This window comes from Panulirus ornatus, chromosome 27 (assembly GCF_036320965.1).
Source record: "Panulirus ornatus isolate Po-2019 chromosome 27, ASM3632096v1, whole genome shotgun sequence".
NCBI classification, from domain to species: domain Eukaryota; kingdom Metazoa; phylum Arthropoda; class Malacostraca; order Decapoda; family Palinuridae; genus Panulirus; species Panulirus ornatus.
The window spans coordinates 20,400,239-20,426,603 of NC_092250.1; the positions used below are offsets into that span (position 1 = coordinate 20,400,239).

The window sequence follows — 26,365 nt, forward strand, 5'->3', positions numbered from 1 at the left end:
GACTTTGTGCAATTGGACCACATATACAGTGCCAGGAACAAACGAAGAAAGGCTGCATTTGCTTACATCCACTCTCCAGCTGTCGTGTGTAAAAACCACAGCTCCCTCTATATATATATATATATATATATATTTTTTTTTTTTCTTTTAACTATTCGCCATTTCCCGCGTTAGTGAGGTAGCGTTAAGAACAGAGGACTGGGCCTTTTTTGGAATATCCTCACCTGGCCCCCTCTGTTCCTTCTTTTGGAAAATTAAAAAAAAAAAGAGGGGAGGATTTCCAGCCCCCCGCTCCCTCCCCTTTTAGTCGCCTTCTACGACACGCGGGGAATACATGGGAAGTATTCTTAATCCCCTATCCCCAGGGATAATATATATATATATATATATATATATATATATATATATATATATATATATATATATATATATATGAGTGAAAAGGATTTTGTGTGATCGGGGCCTGAACATGCAGGAGGGTGAAAGGAGGGCAAGGAATAGAGTGAATTGGAGCGATGTGGTATACAGGGGTTGACGTGCTGTCAGTGGATTGAATCAAGGCATGTGAAGCGTCTGGGGTAAACCATGGAAAGCTGTGTAGGTATGTATATTTGCGTGTGTGGACGTGTGTATGTACATGTGTATGGGGGGGGTTGGGCCATTTCTTTCGTCTGTTTCCTTGCGCTACCTCGCAAACGCGGGAGACAGCGACAAAGTATAAAAAAAAAAAAAAAACTATTCGCCATTTCCCGCTTTAGCGAGGTAGCGTTAAGAGCATCAGTGAAGGGGGCTAATGGGAAGGTGATAAGTAGTGGTGATTTGAGAAGGAGATGGAGTGAGTATTTTGAAGGTTTGTTGAATGTGTTTGATGATAGAGTGGCAGATATAGGGTGTTTGGTTGAGGTGGTGTGCAAAGTGAGAGGGTTAGGGAGAATGATTTGGTAAACAGAGAAGAAGTAGTAAAAGCTTTGCGGAATATGAAAGCCAACAAGGCACTGGGTTTGGATGGTACTGCAGTGGAATTTATTAAAAAAAGGGGGTGACTGTGTTGTTGATTGGTTGGTAAGGATATTCAATGTATGTATGACTACTGGTGGGGTGCCTGAGGATTGGTGGAATGCTTGCATAGTGCCATTGTACAAAGGCAAAGGGGATAAAGGTGAGTGCTCAAATTAGAGAGGTACAAGTTTGTTGAGTATTCCTGGGAAATTATATGGGAGGGTATTGATTGAGAGGGTGAAGGCATGTACAGAGCATCAGACTGGGGAAGAGCAGTGTGGTTTCAGAAGTGGTAGAGGATGTGTGGATCAGGTGTTTGCTTTGAAGAATGTTTGTGAGAAATACTTAGAAAAGCAAATGGATTTGTATGTAGCATTTATGGATCTGGAGAAGGCATATGATAAAGAGTTGATAGAGATGCTCTGTGGAAGGTATTAAGAGTATATGGTGTGGGAGGCAAGCTATTAGAAGCAGTGAAAAGATTTTATCGAGGATGTAAAGCATGTGTACAAGTCGGAGGAGAGGAAAGTGATTGGTTCTCAGTGACTGTTGGTTTGCGGCAGGGGTGTGTGATGTCTCCATGGTTGTTTGATTTGTTTATGGATTCGTTTGTTAGGGAGGTGAATGCAAGAGTTTTGGAAAGAGGAGCAAGTATGCAGTCTGTTATGAATGAGAAAGCTTGGGAAGTGAGTCAGTTGTTGTTTGCTGATGATAGAGTGCTGATGGCTGATTCAGGTGAGAAACTGCAGAAGCTGGTGACTGAGTTTGGTAAAGTGTGAAAAAGAAGAAAGCCGAGAGTAAACGTGAATAAGAGCAAGGTTATTAGGTACAGTAGGGTTGAGGGACAAGTCAATTAGGAGGTAAGTTTGAATGGAGAAAAACTGGAGGAAGTGAAGTGTTTTAGATATCTGGGAGTGGATTTGGCAGCGGATGGAACCGTGGAAGCTGAAGCGAGTCATAGGGTGGGGGAGGGGGCGAAAGTTCTGGGAGCAATGAAAAATGTGTGGAAGGCGAGAACATTATCTCAAAAAGCAAAAATGGGTATGTTTGAAGGAATACTGGTTTCGACAATGTTATATGGTTGCGAGGTGTGGGCTATAGATAGAGTTGTGCGGAGGAGGGTGGATGTGCTGGAAATGAGATGTTTGAGGACAATAAGTGGTGTGAGATGGTTTGATCGAGTAAGTAATGAAAGGGTAGGAGAGATGTGTGGTTGACAGAGCAGAAGAGGGTGTTTTGAAATGGTTTGGTCACATGGAGAGAATGAGTGAGGAAAGATTGACAAAGAGGATATATGTGTCAGAGGTGGAGGGTACGAGGAGAAGTGGGAGACCAAATTGGAGGTGGAAAGATGGGGTGAAAAAGATTTTGAGTGATCAGGGCCTGAACATGCAGGAGGGTGAAAGGCGAGCAAGGAATAGAGTGAATTGGAACGATGTGGTATACTGGGGTCGACATGCTCTCAATGGATTGAACCAGGGCATGTGAAGCGTCTGGGGTAAACCATGGAAAGTTTTGTGGGGCCTGGATGTGGAAAGGGAGCTGTGGTTTCGGTGCATTATACATGACAGCTAGAGACTGAGTATGAACGAATGTGGCTTTTGTTGTCTTTTCGTAGTGCTACCTCGCACACATGCAGGGGGAGGGGGTTGTCATTTCATGTGTGGCAGGGTGGCGACAGGAATAAGGGCAGACAGTATGAATTATGTACATGTGTATATATGTATATGTCTGGGTGTTTATATATATGTATACGTTGAGATGTATAGGTATGTATATGTGCGTGTGTGGACGTGTATGTATATACATGTGTATGTGAGTGGGTTGGGCCATTTCTTTTGTCTGTTTCCTTAAACTACCTCACTAATGCGGGAGACAGTGACAACCTCGCTAATGCGGGAGACAGTGACAAAGTATAATAATAATAATAATAATAATAATAATAATAATAATAATAATAATAATAATAATAATGTGTGTATGTGAAAGGAATAGAGTGAATTGGAAGAATGTGGTATGCTTCAGTCAATGTGCTGTCAACGGACTGAACCAGGGCATGTGAAACATCTGGAGTAAACCATGGAAAGGTCTGTGAGGCCTGGATATGGATAGGCAGCTGTGGTTTTGGTGCATTACACATGACAGCTAGAAACTGATTGTGAACTAAAGTGGCCTTTTCTGTCTCTTTTCCTGCCACTACCTTGCTGAAGTGGGGGGCAGCGATGCTGTGTCTTTTGTCGGCAATTATGAAATGTGCATGAATAAAACCAACATTCTTAGCACATGAAAAGCAAAGGAAAGGTAAATGTGTTGCTGTTTCTACCAATGGTTAGTGTGCTCACAAACTAACTGTAACTCTATCTTCACAATTTGAATTAGCTAAAGGTGGGCCTATTTCTGTTGCAGCTAATATCCTGGTCAGCCTGTTGACTTTAATCATAAATCTTATGTGGGAAATAACTTAAAGCTGCAGCTTTAACAAAATGATTGATCAATACATAGCAAACAATGAATACAAATGGCTACAAAAGACCAAAGGAAAAGATGATGCTTATGGTCACCTCCAAACTGTATGCTATAAGAACAAAAAGTAAAACAACAATTGCCTCTGTACATTCATTGCACCACACAACCAGTAAACCATCTCAATGTACATGTAATGGTGTACAAGACTATTCTGATTTTCAAAAGGAAAAATGACAAAGGTAATACTACCACCATCTAATAGCAGAATGAGTTAGCTGCCAGTGATCAGTCATTTGGGGTGGCTCTAGTGTCACTAACTTTTCTCTTTTTCCATAATATCTATCATAGTAAATGATGTGTGGATATAACTTTAAGAGCTACAGTGCACTCAGCTTGCCAGCAAGCTAAAATACAACACTCATGAAAATACTTCCATGTGTAACTGAGGCCTACCCATTCACTCACTACCTTATGCTTTTCTGCAGTCTGTTATTTCTAATACATGTGCGATCCATTTAAAACCCTGAGTCAATCACAACAGTGATAAAATCATTGCAAGCTAAAATGAATTTTGAATGACATCTCAGATTAAACAAATGATGAATTTATAATCACCATGACATATAACAAAAATTACCCAAATTAAGGCTTTATTCTGAATTTCTAAATTCAATTTTGCAAACTAGCCTCTACTTACATTCTGACAGGACTTCAGTAGCCAAAGATTGCAATATTATGATCAATACTGCTAAAGAGTAAGCAACAGCAATACTATTAAGCAATGACAGAGTCTATCAATTTTCATTGACTTGACACTTAACCTTGGATTTGATGTATGAGACCTTTGGACAAAATGTTTGAAAATCTACTTTCATCTATGATAAGTAGCTTTTTATCTTCTCTCATAATCAGTGTTGCATCAATATCAAAAATAATAAAAAAATTTTCATCACAAATTCATCATTCATATTCCTCTCAGTGAATAATTTATTACTGGCTTTCATATTCAAAATGTTTAAGAACCTTTGTTATTTTGTTTTTTTGAAGCATTTCATGAATATGGAGTAACGTGCAATATCTGAATATGGAGTAATGTGCAATATCTGAATATGGAGTAATGTGCAATATCTACTGCCACCTTAAATTCTAAATAATTACTCATTTGGACTGTTAGCCTGATTTGCCATACATCTGCCAAAATTGTTCATATAAATACAAGCATACAATAAAGTTCTCTTCTTGACTTCATACTACTTCTTAAATGGCTTAGTATTTAATAAAGTTTCTATGCCTGTTACACACTTCATCTACAATCAATTTTTCTATCTCTGTTTTTTCTGCCTTCTGGTGCTCCATCAATCTCAGAAGACTGCTCTCTTTCTCTGTAACAAATGTCACTTCTTCCCGACGGGTTTGCAGCAAGTTCCCAATTACCAGATCATGCTTATATTTTTTAAGTGCTTCTGTTGACTTTTCAATTAGCTTTTTCTCATCTGTTTCTAGTTTGAAAGACACAACAAAAAGTTCTGGTCCCCACACAGATACAAGTGGACGTAACATCTTAGGGACTAGTTGAAGAGTAACTGTAAGTGGACCAGATGCTGACTGGATTTTGTGCTCAGCTATTTCATCTGCTGACAGAGAAAAAAATTATCATCTGTTCATAATTTCAACTCATAGCTATGTTCACATATCACTCAAAATATCAAATGGTATAGAAAAAAATACATAATTATCAAGGAGACAAGAAATTTCTGAAGTAGGGGAAACCTATTACTTCTAAGCAAAATTTAATTCATATCTGACCGTTGATCAGAGTAGAAACGAACTTAAACTGAACACTAATCTGTAGAAAAGCCTTGTGCTCATATTATCACTATTCACAAGGATAGATGAGCAAAAAATAAAACATTCATAACTAAAAGGGGTATCCCTAAGAAGGGAAAGCCAAATTTAGACTTTGATAAAGACAAGTACATCACATTCCTCATTTTGGAAAGAGGGCTCCTCATCTGAAATAAAAGACGGTAAATTAGTCTGTTTGTCCAAAATCATAAGTCAGCTGGTAACTGTAGCAACTGTGAGTAAAAGTATAACCTTACCCTGTGGAATGTAAAAATCAGACACAGCAGCAGCAAGATAAAGAAGAGCCTTTGGTGCTCGCTTCTGCAAACACTGAGTGGCTGCACGCAGGAGCCAAAGATAATCAGAGAGGGAAGTGAAGTTTAGCCAGATAAGACGACCCTCCGATTTGACACGCTGGTATTCTTGCCAAATTGGGTGGACCTGCAGAAAGTGTATTTAGTATTTTGCATATAAAATAGATAATAAGAATGAGGTCTGAAGTTGCAAGTACTTTAAAAATTGGAAAATCAAGCATGTTTGGTTTGTATGTGAACAAAACTGTGAACAAAATTGTGAAACTTAACCTCCATAGAAGTTAGATGGAAAGCTGAGGGCTTTTGAAACGGTTCAAGAATATGCTCAGGCGGTGTTTAGGCACTTTAAGAATGTATCATCAGAAGCTGCCATTGGGGTGTGTGGCAGTGTGTTTATAAGATGTGGAAAGGGAGGAGATACAGAATAGTGGAAAAATTTTACTAAGGGGGTGGAAGATAAAAAGAGTCTGGAAAGATAACAGTATGTTCAGGACACAAGTAAAATTCTACACTCTTATGCTTTGAGTGGATTCTTACAATCCAATTTTGGACTTTTTGAACCATGGAGCATAGTATGATATGGCTTTTGGAATGCACTTTGGAAATTGGAGTAGACTAAATGTTTCTTTTTAAATGATTATCCATTTAATTTAACTAAATCCAGAATAACCTACAGTTTTGGGGTAAATATCGAAGAATCTCATGGTATTTTTTCTGCATAAGATTCCTCTTCAATAACTATAGCAAAGCTTATATTTTCATCACAATTTTAACCATCATTAACCATCTTTATCCTGTTAATGCTGTTTTTGATTTTCATCCTGTCCCAGCAAAGTTTGATCTCAGGAACTTTCCAGGGAGGGAACCAAGCAAAATCCACTTCATGAGCCAAAGTTAAGTCCATACCCCTCTCATTAATGGCATTTCTTTTCTTCTCACATTAAAAGGTTTAGAAAACTTTGAATGGTAATCAAATACAACAGTCCTTACAGCAACAACATAATGTTCATTTGTATGAATAGATGGTGCATGTTTGAGCTCAAACTAAGTAGTGGGTTTAATGCCCCCAAATGTGGATGTGTAAATTTCTTCTTTCCCATGTTCCAACCATCACTATATTCAATCAAAAATCTAGTAAAATGGTATTTAAACATCTTGTATTATGCTTTTACAAAAAGTATATGAAAATAAAATTTTGATTAATAATGAAATTGTGTATACTAGATCTTACTATGAGTAGAGAAAATACGTCAATGTTTCCCTTATGTAAAAAAGAAATGGAATAATGTGAATTCAAAATTTTAATACCTGGTCTTAATACCTGTAACAGGTTCAAGCAAGACTGATGGTACCATCAAATAATGTGTACATGGAAACAGTGAGGATCAACCTAATATCTCAAACCAACTACAACCTATTTTCACCAAGGTCCTATCCACCATTAAAGGAATACTGCAACAGAACATAGTGCTGTGTAGGGACTGAAGGTTTTGAGAAATATGCATAAGCCATCAAGGGAAAAACTGGGTATAACAAATACAATGTTTTTTACCTGTGCTGAATGTATTGATGACAGTTGCAGCAAACCTCCAGGCACTTCCTGGAGGGCATCCAAGAGAAAACGAGGATCAAGGTGGCGGAAAAATGGAGTAACTGACTTGTCACGGTGGAGGAAGATAACTGCATATCCCTGTGCTAGAAAGTATTCTGTAGATGCTGCTCCTCGAGTCCCAGCACTAAAATTATCAACAAACCTGCCAGGTCCCAGGAATAAATACAATTACTGTGAAAAACAAACATGTCAGGAAGTGTATCAACTTTAGCTACTTCGTATATGGATATGAATAGATAAGCTTAAAACAAACCACTGCCTTAGCATGCTGTGCATGATTTTGATGAACATCATTAATAACCAACAAACACAGAACTAATTCACAAATCATAGTTCAGTGTAGCATAAGCACCACTTATCACTGTGCAACATGTGCAAGTTATTCTACATGATGGCATCACACTTTACCAACAGCTAAGGGTCACACTATTCAAATGCACTCTTTTAAAACAAGAATCTGGAAATGGTAAGTCCAATATAATCTAACAGGCTGTCAAAATGAAAAAAATGGATGTCTCTATTGTCAAGGATAATAGCCATCTGAAGATACATCTATAAACTGATAATCGATTCTTCCTATAAGAAATGAGATGTCTCTTTATGTAAACACGGAAACTTTAGTCACAGTCTATCATTAAAAATGCTGCATCTTGAGTGATGTATGTCATTATTTATAAATTATTCTGCTACAATCTAAAAAAAGGGGCACATGTAAGATCTCATACTCATTAATTCAGGACACAATTTGGTATATGGTTAACTGTACCACATGAAGCACAATTTTGACTGGGACAACAGGTGTGCTATGTAGTTCAACATAAAACCTATCACTGTACATGATAATCAAGTTATCTACTCTCTTCTACCACATGCATTTTCACTATTTCTCATCGATTCCTATGATTTGTCATTTATTTACTTCTAACTTTTCATATATCTTTCTGAGGGTTGTATCTTTTCCTTAAAACTCTGATAACACTATCTTATCAACCTCAGAATTGCTGGTTCTGATTTCAAAATCAAATGATATTAACAGGATATTTGACAACTAAATGGCACACAAAAAAAAACACATTTAAGAACAATACCTGACAGTATTCCTCTCAAGTGGGACAGTTGTTCCCCCAGATGTTACAAGTGCGATAGAATTCCTACCAACATGCAACTGACAGAAAGCTTCTAGTTGAGCACACGCTAAATCGTAACCCCGTGGTGCTGGGTTTTCAGTAAAGTATCGCTCCCACTCATCCATGGCTTCTCTGGATATATTGATATTGTAAACATTAGTTTGATATTCCACAAGTATCTAAAACCATTCTTACAAAAAGCAGATAATACAATATAAAATCACAAAAATGTGTTAGCTACATACAGTAACCCCTGAATTTATATAACACCCTGGAAAACAAAGGAATTCTTATCAAACACTTGATTTAGAAAGAACTCTTTGACGAAGATGTCTAAGTCACATACAGTAACCATCAATCTTCATGTAATACAGCCTCCTGCAAAACAAGTGGATTCTAGATACACATTGAATACATCCATAATTCATGTGAAGTACAAAAAGTCCTTTATTATTGTCTCAACAGTATTCAAACATTCTTGCTAATATCAAGACATTAGTGGTGTAAAACTAATGTAGAGCACTGGAAAAGATGCTAAATGTAAACCTGGAATCCTGCCCATCATAAGATAGGCAAAATACAGAACCTGGAACTTACCACTTACTTCAAAACATACCTTAATTGAGACTTCATCAAATCTAACCATGACTACCTTATCTAAGATCCTAAATCAGCTTGGACTCAAAACAATTTTCTCAGATTGCTTTGTATATAAAGTCTTAAAGAAATAATGTATCCTATCATTTCATTAATTCTATTTCCAATAAAATGGTGGAGACTATATGCATACAAACTTACAGACCACTCATATTCCTTCTCATTTTACATGCAGTGAGAAAAATTATAATACTAACCTTAATAACACTAAGCCTACCCTTACATAACTGGGTTAAGGTAGTTTAAGATTTAGTGAGGTAAGTTTTGTGGAACTCCAGTGACAAGTTTAGCACTGTGTCCACCTTATGATAGACATAACTCCAAGGCCAATGGAATAGCAAGAGCATGTTTTTCTGAGATTATCTAATAAACATCATTAGCTAACAGCTCATGCATAATTCACACAAAAAAAGTAGCTGATCTAAGCTGGACTCTTATTCTACTTGAACTCTTATTATACTTTTCAACAATTAGAAACTGACTGCAAAATTTCTATCAAATATCTCTCATTACCAGGCCAAATGTTTCCACCATAGCAGCAAAGGTGAAACCTTTTACCTAAAACATCATCACTGTGAACGACATCTAAACTTTCATGTGTCAAACATCTAAGAGTAATACTTCAAACATCAGCTGAGAAAATTTACATGTTGGTGAGCCATGTACTCCAACTGATACTTCCATCAAAAAACAAAAAAACCATAAGAAGTTTGAAAGATGACTTACAAAGTACAAAGGGAAAAGTACAGGCAAGGATGCATAAAATGAAATAACGTGCATAATTAACGAGAAATAATAAACAAAATATGATACTATAACAATGCCTGAAATATCTTGTAGAGTTTATGAAGAAGTAGACTGAGAGTGGTACTGCAATGATTGAAACTAAAGAAACACTGATGGGAGAAAAGGTAAACCCTTGACTTCTCCTGAGGCTGTGTTTGGTCTTCAACCAAAAAAATCTAAGACATCAGTGAAATTTTCATGCAAAAATAATGATTAGTTTAGGCAGCCCCTTGCATTATACATTTTCCTTTATCTTATCACAATCTGTGAAAATCAGATGGCAAATGATAAGAATAGCTCCATGCCTAAACTAAACAATATTTTGGAAGGCAAGTTTCACCAACATATACTGATTACTGAAAATACATCAGTTTTCCTGTGGAAAGGACAATATATCATTAGAAACAAGTAGTGCATATATATATATATATATATATATATATATATATATATATATATATATATATATATATATATATATCTCCCTGGGGATAGGGGAGAGAATACTCACACGCATTCCTCATGTGTCATAGAAGGCGACTAAAGGGGATGAGAGCGGGGGGCTAGAATCCCTCCCTTCCTTGTATTTTAACTTTCTAAAAGGGGAAACAGAAGAAGAAGTCACGCGGGGAGTGCTCATCCTCCTCGAAGGCTCAGATTGGGGTGTCAAAATGTGTGTGGACATAACCAAGATGAGAAAAAAGGAGAGATAGGTAGTATGTTTGAGGAAAGGAACCTGGATGTTTTGGCTCTGAGTGAAACAAAGCTCAAGGGTAAAGGGGAAGAGTGGTTTGGGAATGTCTTGGGAGTAAAGTCAGGGGTTAGTGTGAGGACAAGAGCAAGGGAAGGAGTAGCACTACTCCTGAAACAGGAGTGGTGGGATATGCAATAGAGTGTAAGAAAGTAAACTCTAAATTGATATGGGTAAAACTGAAGTGGATGGAGAGAGATGGGTGATTATTGGTGCATATGCACCTGGGCATGAGAAGAAAGATTATGAGAGGCAAGTGTTTCGGAAGCAGCTGAGTGAGTGCGTTAGTAGTTTTGATGCACGAGACCGGGTTATAGTGATGGGTGATTTGAATGCAAAGGTGAGTAATGTGGCAATTGAGGGAGTAATTGGTGTACATGGGGTGTTCAGTGCTGTACATGGAAATGGTGAAGAGCTTGTAGATTTATGTGCTGAAAAAGGACTGGTGATTGGGAATACCTGGATTAAAAAGAGAGATATACATAAGTATACGTATGTAAGTAGGAGAGATGGCCAGAGAGCGTTATTGGATTACGTGTTAATTGATAGGCACGTGGAAGAGAGACTTTTGGATGTTAATGTGCTGAGAGGTGCAACTGGAGGGACGTCTGATCATTATCTTGCAGAGGTGAAGGTGAAGATTTATAGAGGTTTTCAGAAGAGATTAGAGAATGTTGGGGTGAAGAGAGTGGTGAGAGTAAGTGAGCTTGGGAAGGAGACTTGCGTGAGGAAGTACCAGGAGAGACTGAGTACAGGAAGGAAAAAGGTGAGAACAAAGGATGCAAGGGGAGTGGGGGAGGAATGGGATGTATTTAGAGAAGCGGTGATGGCTTGCACAAAAGATGCTTGTGGCATGAGAAGCATGGGAGGTGGGCAGATTAGAAAGGGTAGTGAGTGGTGGGTTGAAGAAGTAGGATTATTAGTGAAAGAGAAGGGAGGCATTTGGACGATTTTTGCAGGGAAATAATGCAAATGACAGGGAGATGTATAAAAATAAGAAGTAGGAGGTCAAGAGAAAGGTGCAAGAGGTGAAAAAGAGGGCAAATGAGAGTTGGGGTGAGAGAGTATCATTAAATTTTAGGGACAATAAAAAGATGTTTTGGAAGGAGGTAAATAAAGTGCGTAAGACAAGGGAACAAATGGGAACATCAGTGAAAGGGGCTAATGGGGAGGTGATAACAAGTAGTGGTGATGTGAGAAGGAGATGGAGTGAGTATTTTGAAGGTTTGTGGAATGTGTTTGATGATAGAGAGGCAGATATAGGGTGTTTTGGTCGAGGTGGTGTGCAAAGTGAGATGGTTAGGGAGAATGATTTGGTAAACAGAGAAGAAGTAGTAAAAGCTTTGCGGAAGATGAAAGCCGGCAAGGCACTGGGTTTGGATGCTATTGCAGTGGAATTTATTAAAAAAGGGGGTGAGTGTATTGTTGACTGATTGGTAAGGTTATTCAATGTATGTATGACTCATGGTGAGGTGCCTGAGGATTGGCGGAATGCTTGCATAGTGCTACTGTACAAAGGCAAAGGGGATAAAAGTGAGTGCTCAAAATTAGAGAGGTATAAGTTTGTTCAGTATTCCTGGGAAATTATATGGAAGGGTATTGATCGAGAGGGTGAAGGCTTGTACAGAGCATCAGATTGGGGAAGAGCACTGTGGTTTCAGAAGTGGTAAAGGATGTGTGGATCAGGTGTTTGCTTTGAAGAATGTATGTGAGAAATACTTAGAAAAGCAAATGGATTTGTATGTAGCATTTGTGGATCTGGAGAAGGCATATGATAAGAGGTGATAGAGATGCTCTGTGGAAGGTATTCAGAACATATGGTGTGGGAGGCAAGTTGTTAGAAGCAGAAAAGTTTTTATCGAGGATGTTAGGCATGTGTACGTGTAGGAAGAGAGGAAAGTGACTGCTTCTCAGTGACTTGGTTTGCGGCAGGGGTGCGTGATGTCTCCATGGCTGTTTATTTGTTTATGGATGGGGTTGTTAGGGAGGTGAATGCAAGAGTTTTGGAAAGAGGGCAAGTATGCAGTCTCTTGTGGATGAGAGAGCTTGGGAAGTGAGTCAGTTGTTGTTCGCTGATGATACAGCGCTGGTGGCTGATTTGGGTGAGAAACTGCACAAGTTGGTGACTAAGTTTTGGCAAAGTTTGTGAAAGAAGAAAGTTGAGAGTAAATGCGAGTAAGAGCAAGGTTATTAGGTACAGTAGGGTTGAAGGATAAGTCAACTGGGAGGTAAGTTTGAATGGAGAAAAGCTGGAGGAAGTGAAGTGTTTTAGATATCAAGGAGTGGATTTGGCAGTGGATGGAACCATGGAAGTGGAAGCAAATCATAGGGGGGGAGTTCTGGAAGCATTGAAAAATGTGTGGAAGTCCAGAATGTTATCTTGGAAAGCAAAAATGGGTATGTTTGAAGGAATAGTGGTTCCAACAATGTTATATGGCTGCAATAGATAGAGTTGTGTGGAGGAGGGTGGATGTGCTGGAAATGAGATGTTTGAGGACAATATGTGGTGTGAGGTGGTTTGAATAAGTAATGAAAGGGTAAGAAAGATGTGTGGTAATAAAAAGAGTGTAGTTGAGAGAGCAGAGGAGGGTGTTTTGAAATGGTTTGGTCACATGGAGAGAATGAGTGAGGAAAGATTGACAGAGGATATATGTGTCAGAGGTGGAGGGAATGAGGAGAAGTGGGAGACCAAATTGGAGGTGGAAAGATGGAGTGAAAATGCATGCAGGAGGGTGAAAGGCATCCAAGGAATAGAGTGAATTGGAATGATGTGGTATACTGGGGTTGACATGCTGTCAATGAATTGAACCAGGGCATGTAAAGCGTCTGGGGTAAACCATGGAAAGTTTCGTGGGGCCTGGATGTGGAAAGGGAGCTGTGGTTTCGGTGCATTATACATGACAGCTAGAGACTGAGTGTGAATGAATGTGGCCTTTGTTGTCTTTTCCTAGCGCTACCTTGCACACATGCGGGGGGAGGTGGTTGTCATTTCATGTGTGGCGGGGTGCGACGGGAATGAATAAGGGCAGACAGTATGAATTATGTACATGTATTCATATGTATATGTCTGTGTATGCATATACATGCATACGTTGAGATGTATAGGTATGTATATGTGCGTATGTGGACGTGTATGTATATACATGTGTATGTGGGTGGGTTGCGCCATTCTTTCATCTGTTTCCTTGCGCTACCTCGCTAATGTGGGAGACAGCGACAAAGTAATAATAATGATAACAAATATATATATATATATATATATATATATATATATATATATATATATATATGAAACATCTGGGGTAAACTGTAGGAAAGTCTGTGAGGCCTGGATGTGGATAAGAAGCTGTGGTTTCAATGCATTACACATGACAGCTAGAGACAGTGTGTATGAATGTGGCCTTTTTTTGTTTGTTTGTTTTCCTGGAACTACCTAGGTGAAGCAGGGAGTAGCAATGCTTTTTCCAGTGGGGCAGGGTAGTGCCAGGAATGGATGAGCGCAATCACATATGAATATGTACAAATGTAAATATGTATGTCTGTGTATGTGTATGTATATATGTTGTATGGGTGTTCATATATACATATGTGTATACGAGCAGATGGGCCATTTTTCGTCTGTTTCCTGGCGCTACCTCGCTAATGTGGGAAACGGCAATTATGTACAATATACATTTATTATTCTATTCTATTTTGCTTTGTCGCTGTCTCCCGCGTTTGCGAGGTAGCGCAAGGTAATAAAAAGAGTGTAGTTGAGAAGGCGTACAATATATATATATATATATATATATATATATATATATATATATATATATATATATATATATATTACTCTATTTATTATACTTTGTCACTGTTTCCTGCGATTGCGAGGTAGCGCAAAGAAACAGACAAAAGAATGGCCCAACCCACCCACATACACATGTATATACATACACATCCACACACGCAAATATACATACCTATACATCTCAATGTATACATATATATTTTATACATATATATTTTATGGGGTAAACCATGGAAAGCTGTGTAGGTATGTATATTTGCGTGTGTGGACGTATGTATATACATGTGTATGGGGGGGGTTGGGCCATTTCTTTCGTCTGTTTCCTTGCGCTACCTCGCAAACGCGGGAGACAGCGACAAAAAAAAATATATATATATATATATATATATATATATATATATATATATATATATATATATATATATATATGTGTGTGTGTGGTGTGAGGTGGTTTGATCGAGTAAGTAATGTAAGGGTAAGAGAGATGTGTGGAAATAAAAAGAGCATGGTTGAGAGAGCAGAAGAGGGTGTTTTGAAATGGTTTGGGCACATGGAGAGAATGAGTGAGGAAAGATTGACCAAGAGGATATATGTGTTGGAGGTGGAGGGAACGAGGAGAAGTGGGAGACCAAATTGGAGGTGGAAAGATGGAGTGAAAAAGATTTTGTGTGATCGGGGCCTGAACATGCAGGAGGGTGAAAGGAGGGCAAGGAATAGAGTGAATTGGATCGATGTGGTATACCGGGGTTGACGTGCTGTCAGTGGATTGAATCAGGGCATGTGAAGCGTCTGGGGTAAATCATGGAAAGTTGTGTGGGGCCTGGATGTGGAAAGGGAGCTGTGGTTTCGGGCATTATTGCATGACAGCTAGAGACTGAGTGTGAATGAATGGGGCCTTTGTTGTCTTCTCCTAGTGCTACCTCGCACACATGAGGGGGGAGGGGGATGGTATTCCATGTGTGGCGATGTGGCGATGGGAATGAATAAAGGCAGACAGTGTGAATTGTGTGCATGGGTATATATGTATGTGTCTGTGTGTGTATATATATGTGTACATTGAGATGTATAGGTATGTATGTTTGCATGTGTGGACGTGTATGTATATACTTTGTGTATGGGGGAGGGTTGGGCCATTTCTTTCGTCTGTTTCCTTGCGCTACCTCGCAAACGCGGGAGACAGCGACAAAGCAAAATAAATAAATAAATATATATATATATATATATATATATATATATATATATATATATATATATATATATATATATATATAAGTTCCTAAAGCACCATAAACTACCTGTGAAGAGCTTATAAGGGGTTCCCTATGCAACATCACACTGTATGCTATCAATTCCTATAATGTGCACTTGGTTTAGGGCTGGTTGATTATGATTAGATATGGTTGATATCAGAAATCAATATTCTACCAAAACTTTAGAAAAAGCATAATGAAAAATGTTCTCTTACCTTAGTTAAGTATTTAAACTGTTGTACTCAGTAACAGGAATTGACGAATGAGATTGCATCAGCGACGAAATCAGATGCATTGATAATGGCGTTCCAAGTCAACAGAACACGTGTAGAAACTGCATTTTTAAGATTCATGTGAGATATAAAAAACATACAAATACCTTTCCCCATGGACATAAGACGCATGTCTTCACCTGAAATGTGGTACTGAAAGTTTCATTCCAAAGCATTAAAAGTTTAGGCATGGAGCTATCATTAACTTGCCCATAAATGACAACCTATTAGGCAAATTTTCAATGGGGACTCCAGTTTTTCAAGGTGCTGGGATTCTTAGAAACCCAAATTGAAATAAGCTGATGTAAATCAAAATTACCACACTCAACAAACTAACAGCAACATTATTATAAAACTTAACAGGAGCATAACCAGAGAAGAGGGGACAGGGTCCTCAGGACTGCAGTAACGCCATTTAGTTATTGAAACCAGAAAAAAATGATTGACCTTCTAGAGGTTTTTAGAAATTTATGCTAAATTAATGATAAAGCCGGTTTCACTAGCACTGTGATACCCCATATACTTCAAAATATACCAACCAAGACATAACCAAAGGGGACCCTCTTTGGATGTAATTACATTGTTGGCCTACTAAACACACATTCATTTGGATGCACAATTCTTTTTAGCCACACTTTCGATACTACCCTGCTTCTGATTATCTTTCTCCAGATTAATTTCTATCAATTTCCTACAAAATTTTAATTTCAACCATGTCTTAAGGCATATAGTATGGTAAGTTTTCATGAAGCCAATACTGAAGTATACTTACAGAATGGAGTCTCGCTCATTTTTCTATAACACAGAACTTACTTTACATCTTTCTCCAGACAAAATATGAAGCGAAACTAGTACAGTATATAATTCAGTTTTAAACCTGAATCCTAATCTCTTGCTTCAAATCAGACAACATGAAACAATTCAAGAAAAGCACATTCTCAAGTCAGCCTTCAAAGCATGAAAATATTTAGCATAACATCAAATTGCTAAATTCCAGTTGTAACATTAGTCTACATCATGTTGGATTATAAACATTATTTAGCCTTTAAGCTAATCTTCTTTATCCTTCAAGCCCTCCCAATTATACTTAGTTTGTAACAATGACAGGATAAAATGAAATATCAGATTACACAAGAAAAATTAAATCATTATGATACTATACAGAAATACTGTCATTCTTGTTTTCATTGACATATATCTTGAACACTGAATTCTACACCTCCCACAAAGTCGGTATGATTGATCAGAGTGGTACAACCTGAATAACAGAAGAATACAGTACTGCCAGTATGGGGGCGGCAGCATCCCCCCCCTTATGAAAGACCTAACACCTCTTGTTAAAATTCTGGTTACACTCCTGTAATACCCTTATTTACAAGCCTTCCCAAACTATTATCACCAAACAAAACATCTAAATCATTACCAGTATTTTGAAATACGAAAAATAATAATTTCACCCTAGTTCTAGGGTTGGTTAGCGGAACGAATTACTAATATGTACTTTGAAATCTTAAGAAATTTCCCTCTAAAAATTATATGGTAAATGCCCTGAGACACATGCATTGTTTTTCAAAACTAACATGTCAAAAAAGAAGCGAAAACATCACCAAATTACAGGGGAAAAGTTCAGCAGATTCTCGTGAGACGGTCAACACCCTAACCCGGTTCATTGCCGGCAAATAATACGCACAGATTTCATCATTTAGAATATCAATAAAAATCAAGTAAGGAGAAATAAAAATCATACAAATCTAAAGCTGTAAAGAAAATAATTCTTATTTCACATGTTGATTTGATGATAGACGTTTCATATCGTTATCTAGTCAAAATCAAAGCAACAATGCTTGCTACTACATAGTTCGATGCACCACTACTGTTTATCTGTAAACTACGAGCGTATCAGAACTGGGTTCGAAAAATAAATGTATAAACATTATCACTACTTGCCCCAGCCTTAACTTTAGAGAATTGCCAAACAAGCATGCTCATCATCAGTCATTAAATGTATGTTATAACTATATGTCATTTAAACATTCATTCACATCATAGATTTTTCGCTAACTCATTAAGATATAAGGAATATGTAGATTACGTATCCATCTTTATATAAAAGACCTACATGTGAATATAATTCCTATAGATCAACTCAAGGAAAGATAAACAGCCATCTTAAGAATAATACTGTAATGCAGACACCTGACCCTATTGTGAATGGGGATGATAGTCCTTCCTCTTATCTCAGGTCGGGGTTGTTTAACCAGGATTTCCGGCCGAATAACCACAGACTATCTAACCAGGATTATTAATCGAATACCAACGCGTTATTAGTCTGGGATCCGGCCAAATACCCCATTGGTTGCGGATTGTGATATACTAACATGTAAATATCTATGATTTACTGCTTTTGAGTAAGAATTGCCACATAAAAGTTTGCTTCTACTAAAGTATGTAATTACCATGACTTTAGTTAAACTTATTTGCAAAAGAATGGTCTGTTTTCATTAATGGTATGGACGACCTTGAGCTCAGGTTACATGGAGAAGACTTGCTGCATATGCTCGTCATTATACTCGACTGCAATAGGGCTCGCCAAGTTTTAGCGCGACTCTAGGTGCTGGTGTGCAAGATGAGTCAACTCCAGTAGTGGAAGCATGTTATGGCAGCAGTAGGTGGCTTATCTCCCTTCGGAACTTCAGCACCAATAATGTGCATGTCACACCTTATGAAACCCTTCCTAGTAAGGTTAGAAAGGTGTCGTTCACTTAGCTTAAGGTTAACCTCCTCTTCGAGCAACTTCACCTAATTTTCCTCTCGCTTACAAAGTTGGATACCAGGTTCCCTCAGATACTGGTCAACCTTCTGAATGGCCAGAGGTGGTCTCATGAGAGGATAAAGTCAAGTAAGGTGTTCTAGGGGCTGGAGAACTGATGACCCACACCTGCCACACTTATCAGTGGTCCCCTCCTCCCCTCGATCACAGTTCCCAGAATACAAGTGTACCTGTCGCTGGGTTCGAATATCTGAATTTGAAATTTGAGTGTTTACGGTCTTGCACTGGCTTCTCCATGAACTACTCCAAAAATCCACTCAAAAAAGTTTGTTTCATTGACTGAATAAAGCATTTGCCGTCAGTTTGTCATCCAGGTACTTTCACTAACAGAAGAGCTCCTTTTTTTCACAAGATCTGATTTACACTCTGGACCAATTTTCATAAACAAGAGGAAGAAATACATTCTATAACTGTACGGCGATAGAAAAGTTAACCTTACTACTCAAAGAAAATGAATACAGTGATATTAACAGAAAACAAAGAGGTGGGCGGGGGGACAAATCTATTATTGGATTTATCGATTAACTTTTGTAGTCATATGTGAAATAAATGGTCTCCCTCCCATCCTACTGTTTGCTATGGCAATGTGTGTGTGTGTGTGTGTGTGTGTGTGTGTGTATGTGTGTGTTATAGCCTGAAGTCTGGGCCTGCACTTTCACACATCAGGCAACACTAACTGTAATAGATGGATGCAGTGACCTGTGACAAGGATATTAAGTTTGTAGGGAAAAAATAATGCTACATTATCAGCAGAAAACTATGTGGGAAAAGAAAGTTATTATGGAATTTACCAATTGACTTTTGTAGTCATAAGTGGAATAGATGGTCTTCTATTTTTCCTACTGCTTTCTATGGCAGTATATATGTATATTTGTGTGTTCGAGCATATATCTGTACCTTCACCCATCAAGCAACAATACCAACAGTAGAAACATGCATAGACCTATTATAGTTTAGTTAACCTTGCTATCCAAAGAAAATAAAGCGATACCATTAACAGAAAACGTTAAGGGGAAACTAAATTATAATGAAATTTATCGATTAGTTCTTTTAGCCATACATGGAGCAAGGGCCGAACCTATCTTTTCTGGGGTCCTAAGCTGAATTTTTCTTAGGGACCCCCTGATCCTTCAAATTTTCCCTTAAATTTTGAACCCTAGAGGGGCAGGAAGAATACCCAAGAAAAATGTCAAAATGTAAGATGTGTGGAGCAGCATTTCCTACCTTCTGAAGGTTGCCATAAAACGGTAGAGAAGAGGTGGGGCCCTTAGCGGTCAGGGCCCTACGCCCTGAGCGCATAGAGCGCATATGAAGGTCTGCCCTGTGCGGTACAGATGGTCCTCCACTTTTCCTACTGTTTTTTAAGGTAATATTTGCGTCAGTGTGTGTGCTCAGGCCTGAGCCTGTACCCACACCCATTAGACAATATTACATACAACAGAAGCATAAACTGATCTGTACATTTCTCGTCACATTTGCTGTACACCCCTCATAACCTCTGCTGCACACCCATCATAACCTCTCCTGTGTACCTCTCATCACCTCTGCCGTACACGTACACCTCTCATCACTTTCACTGTACACCCCCTCCCCACCTCTGCTGTACATCTCTCATCATCTTTCTCAACAGTAATCACCGCCTCGAAACCTTGTACATCAGGGGTTGTGTAGTTCCCTTCCCTGTATTTTCTCTGGTCAGTTTTAGGTAGTGTGCCATCTTTGGTATATATTTTCTTCGAGCCATACATGTATACATACGTACATCAGCTGGCAACTCTACACTTAACGTTTGATGAGCCAATGTTTCCTCGGGTTGCTTACCGTCACATCGATCTATCAGTCAACCTTCATGTGGTACGCTCAACACAGGTCGTCCTGCCGGTGAGGCTCTTACCTACATGGTGTTTGATACAGAGAAGTTGGGTAAACACAAAACCTCTGAAAACAAGAAAAAATGACTAAGTTCGTTGAGCCAATTGCGGAAGTGACGTCACAAGCGGGAGTATGGCTGGGCGCGGCTGATGTAGCGGGGGGGGGGGGTGTCTAGTATTTTTAGAAGACTTGAACAAATCGATCACGTGACTGAGGTCTTGTGTCGCGCAACCACAGAACTGCACGAGGATGTGGTGGCCGTCGTGATGGTGACGGCTATGATGGCGGCTACAGTGCCTCGTCTGTGGTGGCTACAGTGCCTCGTCTGTGGCGGCTACAGTGCCTCATCTTTGGTGGCTACAGTGCCTCATCTTTGGTGGCTACAGTGCCTCGTCTGTGGTGGCTACAGTGCCTCGTCTGTGGCGGCTACAGTGCCTCATCTTTGGTGGCTACAGTGCCTCATCTTTGGTGGCTACAGTGCCTCGTCTGTGGTGGCTACAGTGCCTCGTCTGTGGCGGCTACAGTGCCTCGTCTGTGGCGGCTACAGTGCCTCGTCTGTGGCGGCTACAGTGCCTCGTCTGTGGCGGCTACAGTGCCTCATCTTTGGTGGCTACAGTGCCTCGTCTTTGGTGGCTACAGTGCCTCGTCTGTGGTGGCTACAGTGCCTCGTCTGTGGTGGCTACAGTGCCTCGTCTGTGGTGGCTACAGTGCCTCGTCTGTGGCGGCTACAGTGCCTCATCTTTGGTGGCTACAGTGCCTCGTCTGTGGTGGCTACAGTGCCTCGTCTGTGGTGGCTACAGTGCCTCATCTTTGGTGGCTACAGTGCCTCGTCTGTGGTGGCTACAGTGCCTCGTCTGTGGTGGCTACAGTGCCTCGTCTGTGGCGGCTACAGTGCCTCATCTTTGGTGGCTACAGTGCCTCGTCTGTGGTGGCTACAGTGCCTCGTCTGTGGTGGCTACAGTGCCTCGTCTGTGGTGGCTACAGTGCCTCGTCTGTGGCGGCTACAGTGCCTCGTCTGTGGCGGCTACAGTGCCTCATCTTTGGTGGCTACAGTGCCTCATCTTTGGTGGCTACAGTGCCTCGTCTGTGGTGGCTACAGTGCCTCGTCTGTGGTGGCTACAGTGCCTCGTCTGTGGTGGCTACAGTGCATCGTCTGTGGTGGCTACAGTGCCTCGTCTGTGGTGGCTACAGTGCCTCGTCTGTGGTGGCTACAGTGCATCGTCTGGGGTGGCTACAGTGCCTCGTCTGTGGTGGCTACAGTGCATCGTCTGTGGTGGCTACAGTGCCTCGTCTGTGGATGGAGACGCAAGGTTTCGCCCAGCAGGTGAGGTGTCTGTCCCTGCAGGTTGGGATGACTCATACAGTGTACCGGGAAGGAGTTGTACATCACAACGTGGGGGCTTTCTCTCGTGTACAGTGTACCGGGAAGGAGTTGTACATCACATCGTGGGGCTCTCTCTCGTGTACTGTCCGGACAGTGAGTTGTACTCCCGCGGGCGGGGTCACATGTCTTAACCACCTGTATGGGTAAGTAGTTCAAAACGTCTGGAGCTCCATTTCTTGAACAGTACTGGGGGAAGTTCTATACTCAATGGACCCCATCTTGAGCATATTCTGCCGTCATGCTGTCTGCATTCATAATTCTATTACTCAATGAATGCCGTTCATCTCATACTCTAATGGTATTATAACACTTATACAAATGTTTGGCAACAAGTTTCTCCCTCAGTTTTTTATGGCTTCTAGTTGTTCTACTTTTGCATCCTTCCAAGACCTGTCCATTTACTGGAACTGGTGTAAATGAGTCGTGCGCACCATTGCCTGATGCTTGAGGTAATTGGTTTAGAATGTTTACAGTTGTTCCACCAAGGACGTGCGATGAAACATACTTGTGCCACAGTTGTTTACATTCCTCGGCTGCTGGTGCAACAGTGCAGAGGCGGCAGCCTTTACATGGCTAAGACTTGTGCTGTCTACTTCGCCCGCTGGAGTTTACACGAATTAAGTTTTAACCTTGCTCCACCTAGGAAATAATTTGTGTCTCACATACGCGATAACGCAGTATATATATATATATATATATATATATATATATATATATATATATATATATATATATATATATATATATTGGAAAGGATCACAATTCTGCGCGTGATCAAGATATTCCTATGAGTCCACGGGGAAAATGAAACACGATAAGTTCCCAAGTGCACTTTCGTGTAATAATCACATCATCAGGGGGGACAAGACAGAAATATAACAGTCAGTTGATATACATCGAAGAGACGAAGCTAGGACGCCACTGACTGTTATATTTCTCTCTTGTGTCTCCCCTGATGATGTGATTATCACACGAAAGTGAACTTGGGAACTTGTCGTGTTTCATTTTCCCTGTGGACTCATAGGAATATATATATATATATATATATATATATATATATATATATATATATATATATATATATATATATATATATATATATATATATATATATATATATGTATTGCAGCAAAACGATGTGCGTGATGCAAGTATTTGCTGATCAATCCACGAAGAAAAATGAAACACGATATATGGTGGTAAACAAAAGACCTTTCAACCTCTGATGCATACTACAACTACCAGCGCTATGCAAGATGTACACATGATGACCACACAAGACATAATGGTAACCACTTGTGAACCGCGTCCTGTGGTGAGAGCAGGACCTGCCGGCGTATACATGGGGCCAGCCAGACCCACGCTCATGCTGAGCCACCTCGGGTGAGGAGGAGGAGGAGGAGGAGGGCGGCGGCGTCAGGCCAAGAGTAAGTGGGTCACCTGTTTGTTGACGTTGGCACCTCTCCCTCCGCAGGCAGAGCTTGGAGCCCTGCGGGCCTGAGGGCAGCTCCAGCCCTCCCTTCCCTGGTTATGGTTGGCACCACCTCCCTCCCCAGGCTGAGGGTGGTACTACCAGCCCTCTCACGTCAGCCTAAAGCGTGGTACCCTATGAGCCTGTGGGTACCATCAACTCTCCCTCATCAGGCTGATCTTGGTACCAAACTGGCCTGGGAGAACCTGGCCTGTGTTTCGGCCGGCCACAAGGGTATGTTATGTCCCGAGAGGAGGACGTATGAGAGTCTGGCTGGTGTGTATGTTATGTCCCGAGAGGAGACGTATGGGAGTCTGGCTGGTGTGTATGTTATGTCCCGAGAGGAGGACGTATGGGAGTCTGGCTGGTGTGTGTTTCCCAGGTAGAGTCATTCTCACGTGACCAGTGTCTAGTTGGTGCAGAACAGTAAACACTGGAGACACATACTACTGGTAGTCATCCTCTCTCTCTCTCTCTCTCTCTCTCTCTCTCTCTCTCTCTCTCTCTCTCTCTTCTGCCTCGGTCATGGTTAACACTTCACCAGGGGAATGCTGAAATTTAGACCTATATTTACTTTTCTCTGGTGCAATAATGGGCCATCTTCTACACATATGTTCATAACGTAGATTTATTTCTGTCATTTTTGTAGGTAATGACATGTGGGGCCAACCAGTGGTGTCAGTAGTGTCCTGATGCTCGCCTCCCTCACCAGATTTGGTTAACTGAAGAGTAGTTCCTGCCAACATTCAGCATTTATATCCCCTTCCCTGTTGACACTCAACACGGATGCCACGTTCCTGCCAACATTCGACATGGATGCTCCGTAACTGCCAACACTGAGGATGGATGTCCTATTCCTGCCAATACTTGAGATGGATGATCCCCTCCCTGCCAACAATGCTCCCGTCTCTGCCAACACTCGCGGTGGATACTCTTGTCCCTGCCAACACTAGAGGTAAATGCCTCCGTCCCTGCCAACACTCGGTATGGGTGCCTCCGTCCCAGCCAACAGTCGACATGGGTGCTTCTGACAGACAGCTGATCAGCTGTTTGTGTTGTCTGCCTCACTTGCTTGGCCCACCAGTGACCACAGTCGTCCTGCTGGAGTCACCACGTCAAGGGACTTTCTTCAATCCCAGTAATTCCATAAAAACAACTGCCTCTCCCGCATTTATCCTTCTGGTGTGGACTGAACAACTTGGAGGGGACTGGGACCTACTAGGACAGTAGGGGATGGGACAGGGTTGGACACGAGAATGATGCACATGAGATGGTCGTGTTATGTTTGCTGGTGAGGCAGTTGGCGGTGGTCCAGCTCTGGAGGCTGTTGACTGTGACCTGTAGATCCCTGTGCTCAGGAGAGTCATATCTCGGCCGACACCAGTGGCAGGGTCGTAGGTCGGCAGCTTACCATCCAGACCTGGAGTCATGAGTACAGCTGCCAGGCCAGTCAAAAATATTTTCTATGATAGAAGAGACATTTGAGAGAATGCTCAAGCTGAAAATCAAGGTTCACTCAAATTATTATTATTATTATTATTATTATTATTATTATTATTATTATTGTTATCATTATTATCATTACTGTTATTATCATTATCATTATCATCGTTTTCATCATTATGATCACTTTTGATGCAGTAAACGTCCTTAAAGAGTTGAGAATCATTTTATGTTGACAATGTTAGATGACCACATCGTCACTCTCATGAAGGAAGATGTGCCACCTTCGTCAGGAGGCTCGTGGCTCAAACGGTCAGATAACTGTGGGTCTTATTCCAGGTGCTGCCCGGACTTGGTGCTGCCGGGGGTAGGTCCCTCGCCAGGGGCACCTCTGGTGCTGCTGGTGTGTCGGCAGCCATGATCTTAACTGGATGATGGATAGGGAGTGACGAGGGGGAAGGATAGTCAGAGAAGCTCAGCAGGCGTCGGTGCGGCCTCACACCTTCATTTATCTCGACAACTTTCTCAGTCGTCATCCAACTGACGCTGGCTGCTGGAGCGTTGGGCCAAGATGGCTCTCTCCTTGGCAGGGTTCCACTCCGCCATGCACAGCTTACTGTTACTTTGATTTAAACTTACTGGCGATGATGCCACCTTATGTACGGCATCCATGTGCATCCTAGCCACATGGAGAGGCTGTTCACCGTGCTCACGCCTCTGGTGCTAAGAGCGACGCAGTATATCTGAAGATGAAGGCTCGAGGGTTAAGATTTGTACAATAAAATGTTTACAAGATGATTGGTGGAAGGGATATCACCGATGTAGTTAATGATCACTTAATACTTAGCCACAGGAAAGCTAAATCTCAAACCTCCAGTTGACCTCCGGTAATTTGCATATGAAGTGTCGAGGGCTGCGCCTCAAGTGAACTCTTGCATTCTCAAGACATTAGACTCAGGAAACCTAACCTAACCTAAACCCACATTACACACACACACACACACACACACACACACACACACCTACACACACACACACACACACACCTACACACACACACACACACACACACACACACAAATGAAAAGGAAAAGAAAGTAATAAAGTCCACGAACGAAAAACCCGTGTTTAAGACACAAGTCTACGGACTCTACCATCCAGGTTTCACTATCAAAAGTCTACGGAGGGAAGGACGCACATTACAGATCTATCAGCTTATCAACATATATTCACAAAATGTTTTAACCGTCTATATACTGTCCAGCATTATCAAGTGTTGCAGTTGCAAATTATGTTTTTTACGCCTAAATCATTTGCGTAATATGTTGGGTTTATCATAAGAAAATACATCATTAACGATATAATGAGAATTACCACATGTATCATGAGAGGAGCCAGACTGATGTGTTGTGTTCATCATGAATGGACGGACTGAACATATGCCATGAGCGAGTCATGATGGACGGACTGAACATATGCCATGAGCGAGTCATGAT

General features: G+C 40.6%; 1 protein-coding gene across 4 annotated transcripts in view; it reads right to left on the minus strand.

The window, feature by feature from the left end:
- Nucleotides 1–463: 463 nt before the first annotated feature.
- Nucleotides 464–26,365, minus strand: part of Ppcs (phosphopantothenoylcysteine synthetase) — a 61,432-nt gene continuing 35,530 nt past the window's right edge. Inside the window, exons 1-6 of one of the 4 annotated variants that reach the window (XM_071678425.1) lie at nucleotides 17,485–17,561; nucleotides 15,813–15,931; nucleotides 8,325–8,495; nucleotides 7,177–7,378; nucleotides 5,568–5,751; nucleotides 464–5,096 (exon numbers count right to left, since the gene is read on the minus strand). In XM_071678425.1, the coding sequence (XP_071534526.1) occupies nucleotides 4,732–5,096; nucleotides 5,568–5,751; nucleotides 7,177–7,378; nucleotides 8,325–8,488 (915 nt within the window). In that variant the 5' untranslated portion in view covers nucleotides 8,489–8,495; nucleotides 15,813–15,931; nucleotides 17,485–17,561 and the 3' untranslated portion in view covers nucleotides 464–4,731. The other 3 variants (XM_071678429.1, XM_071678427.1, XM_071678428.1) reach the window with 3 other exon arrangements.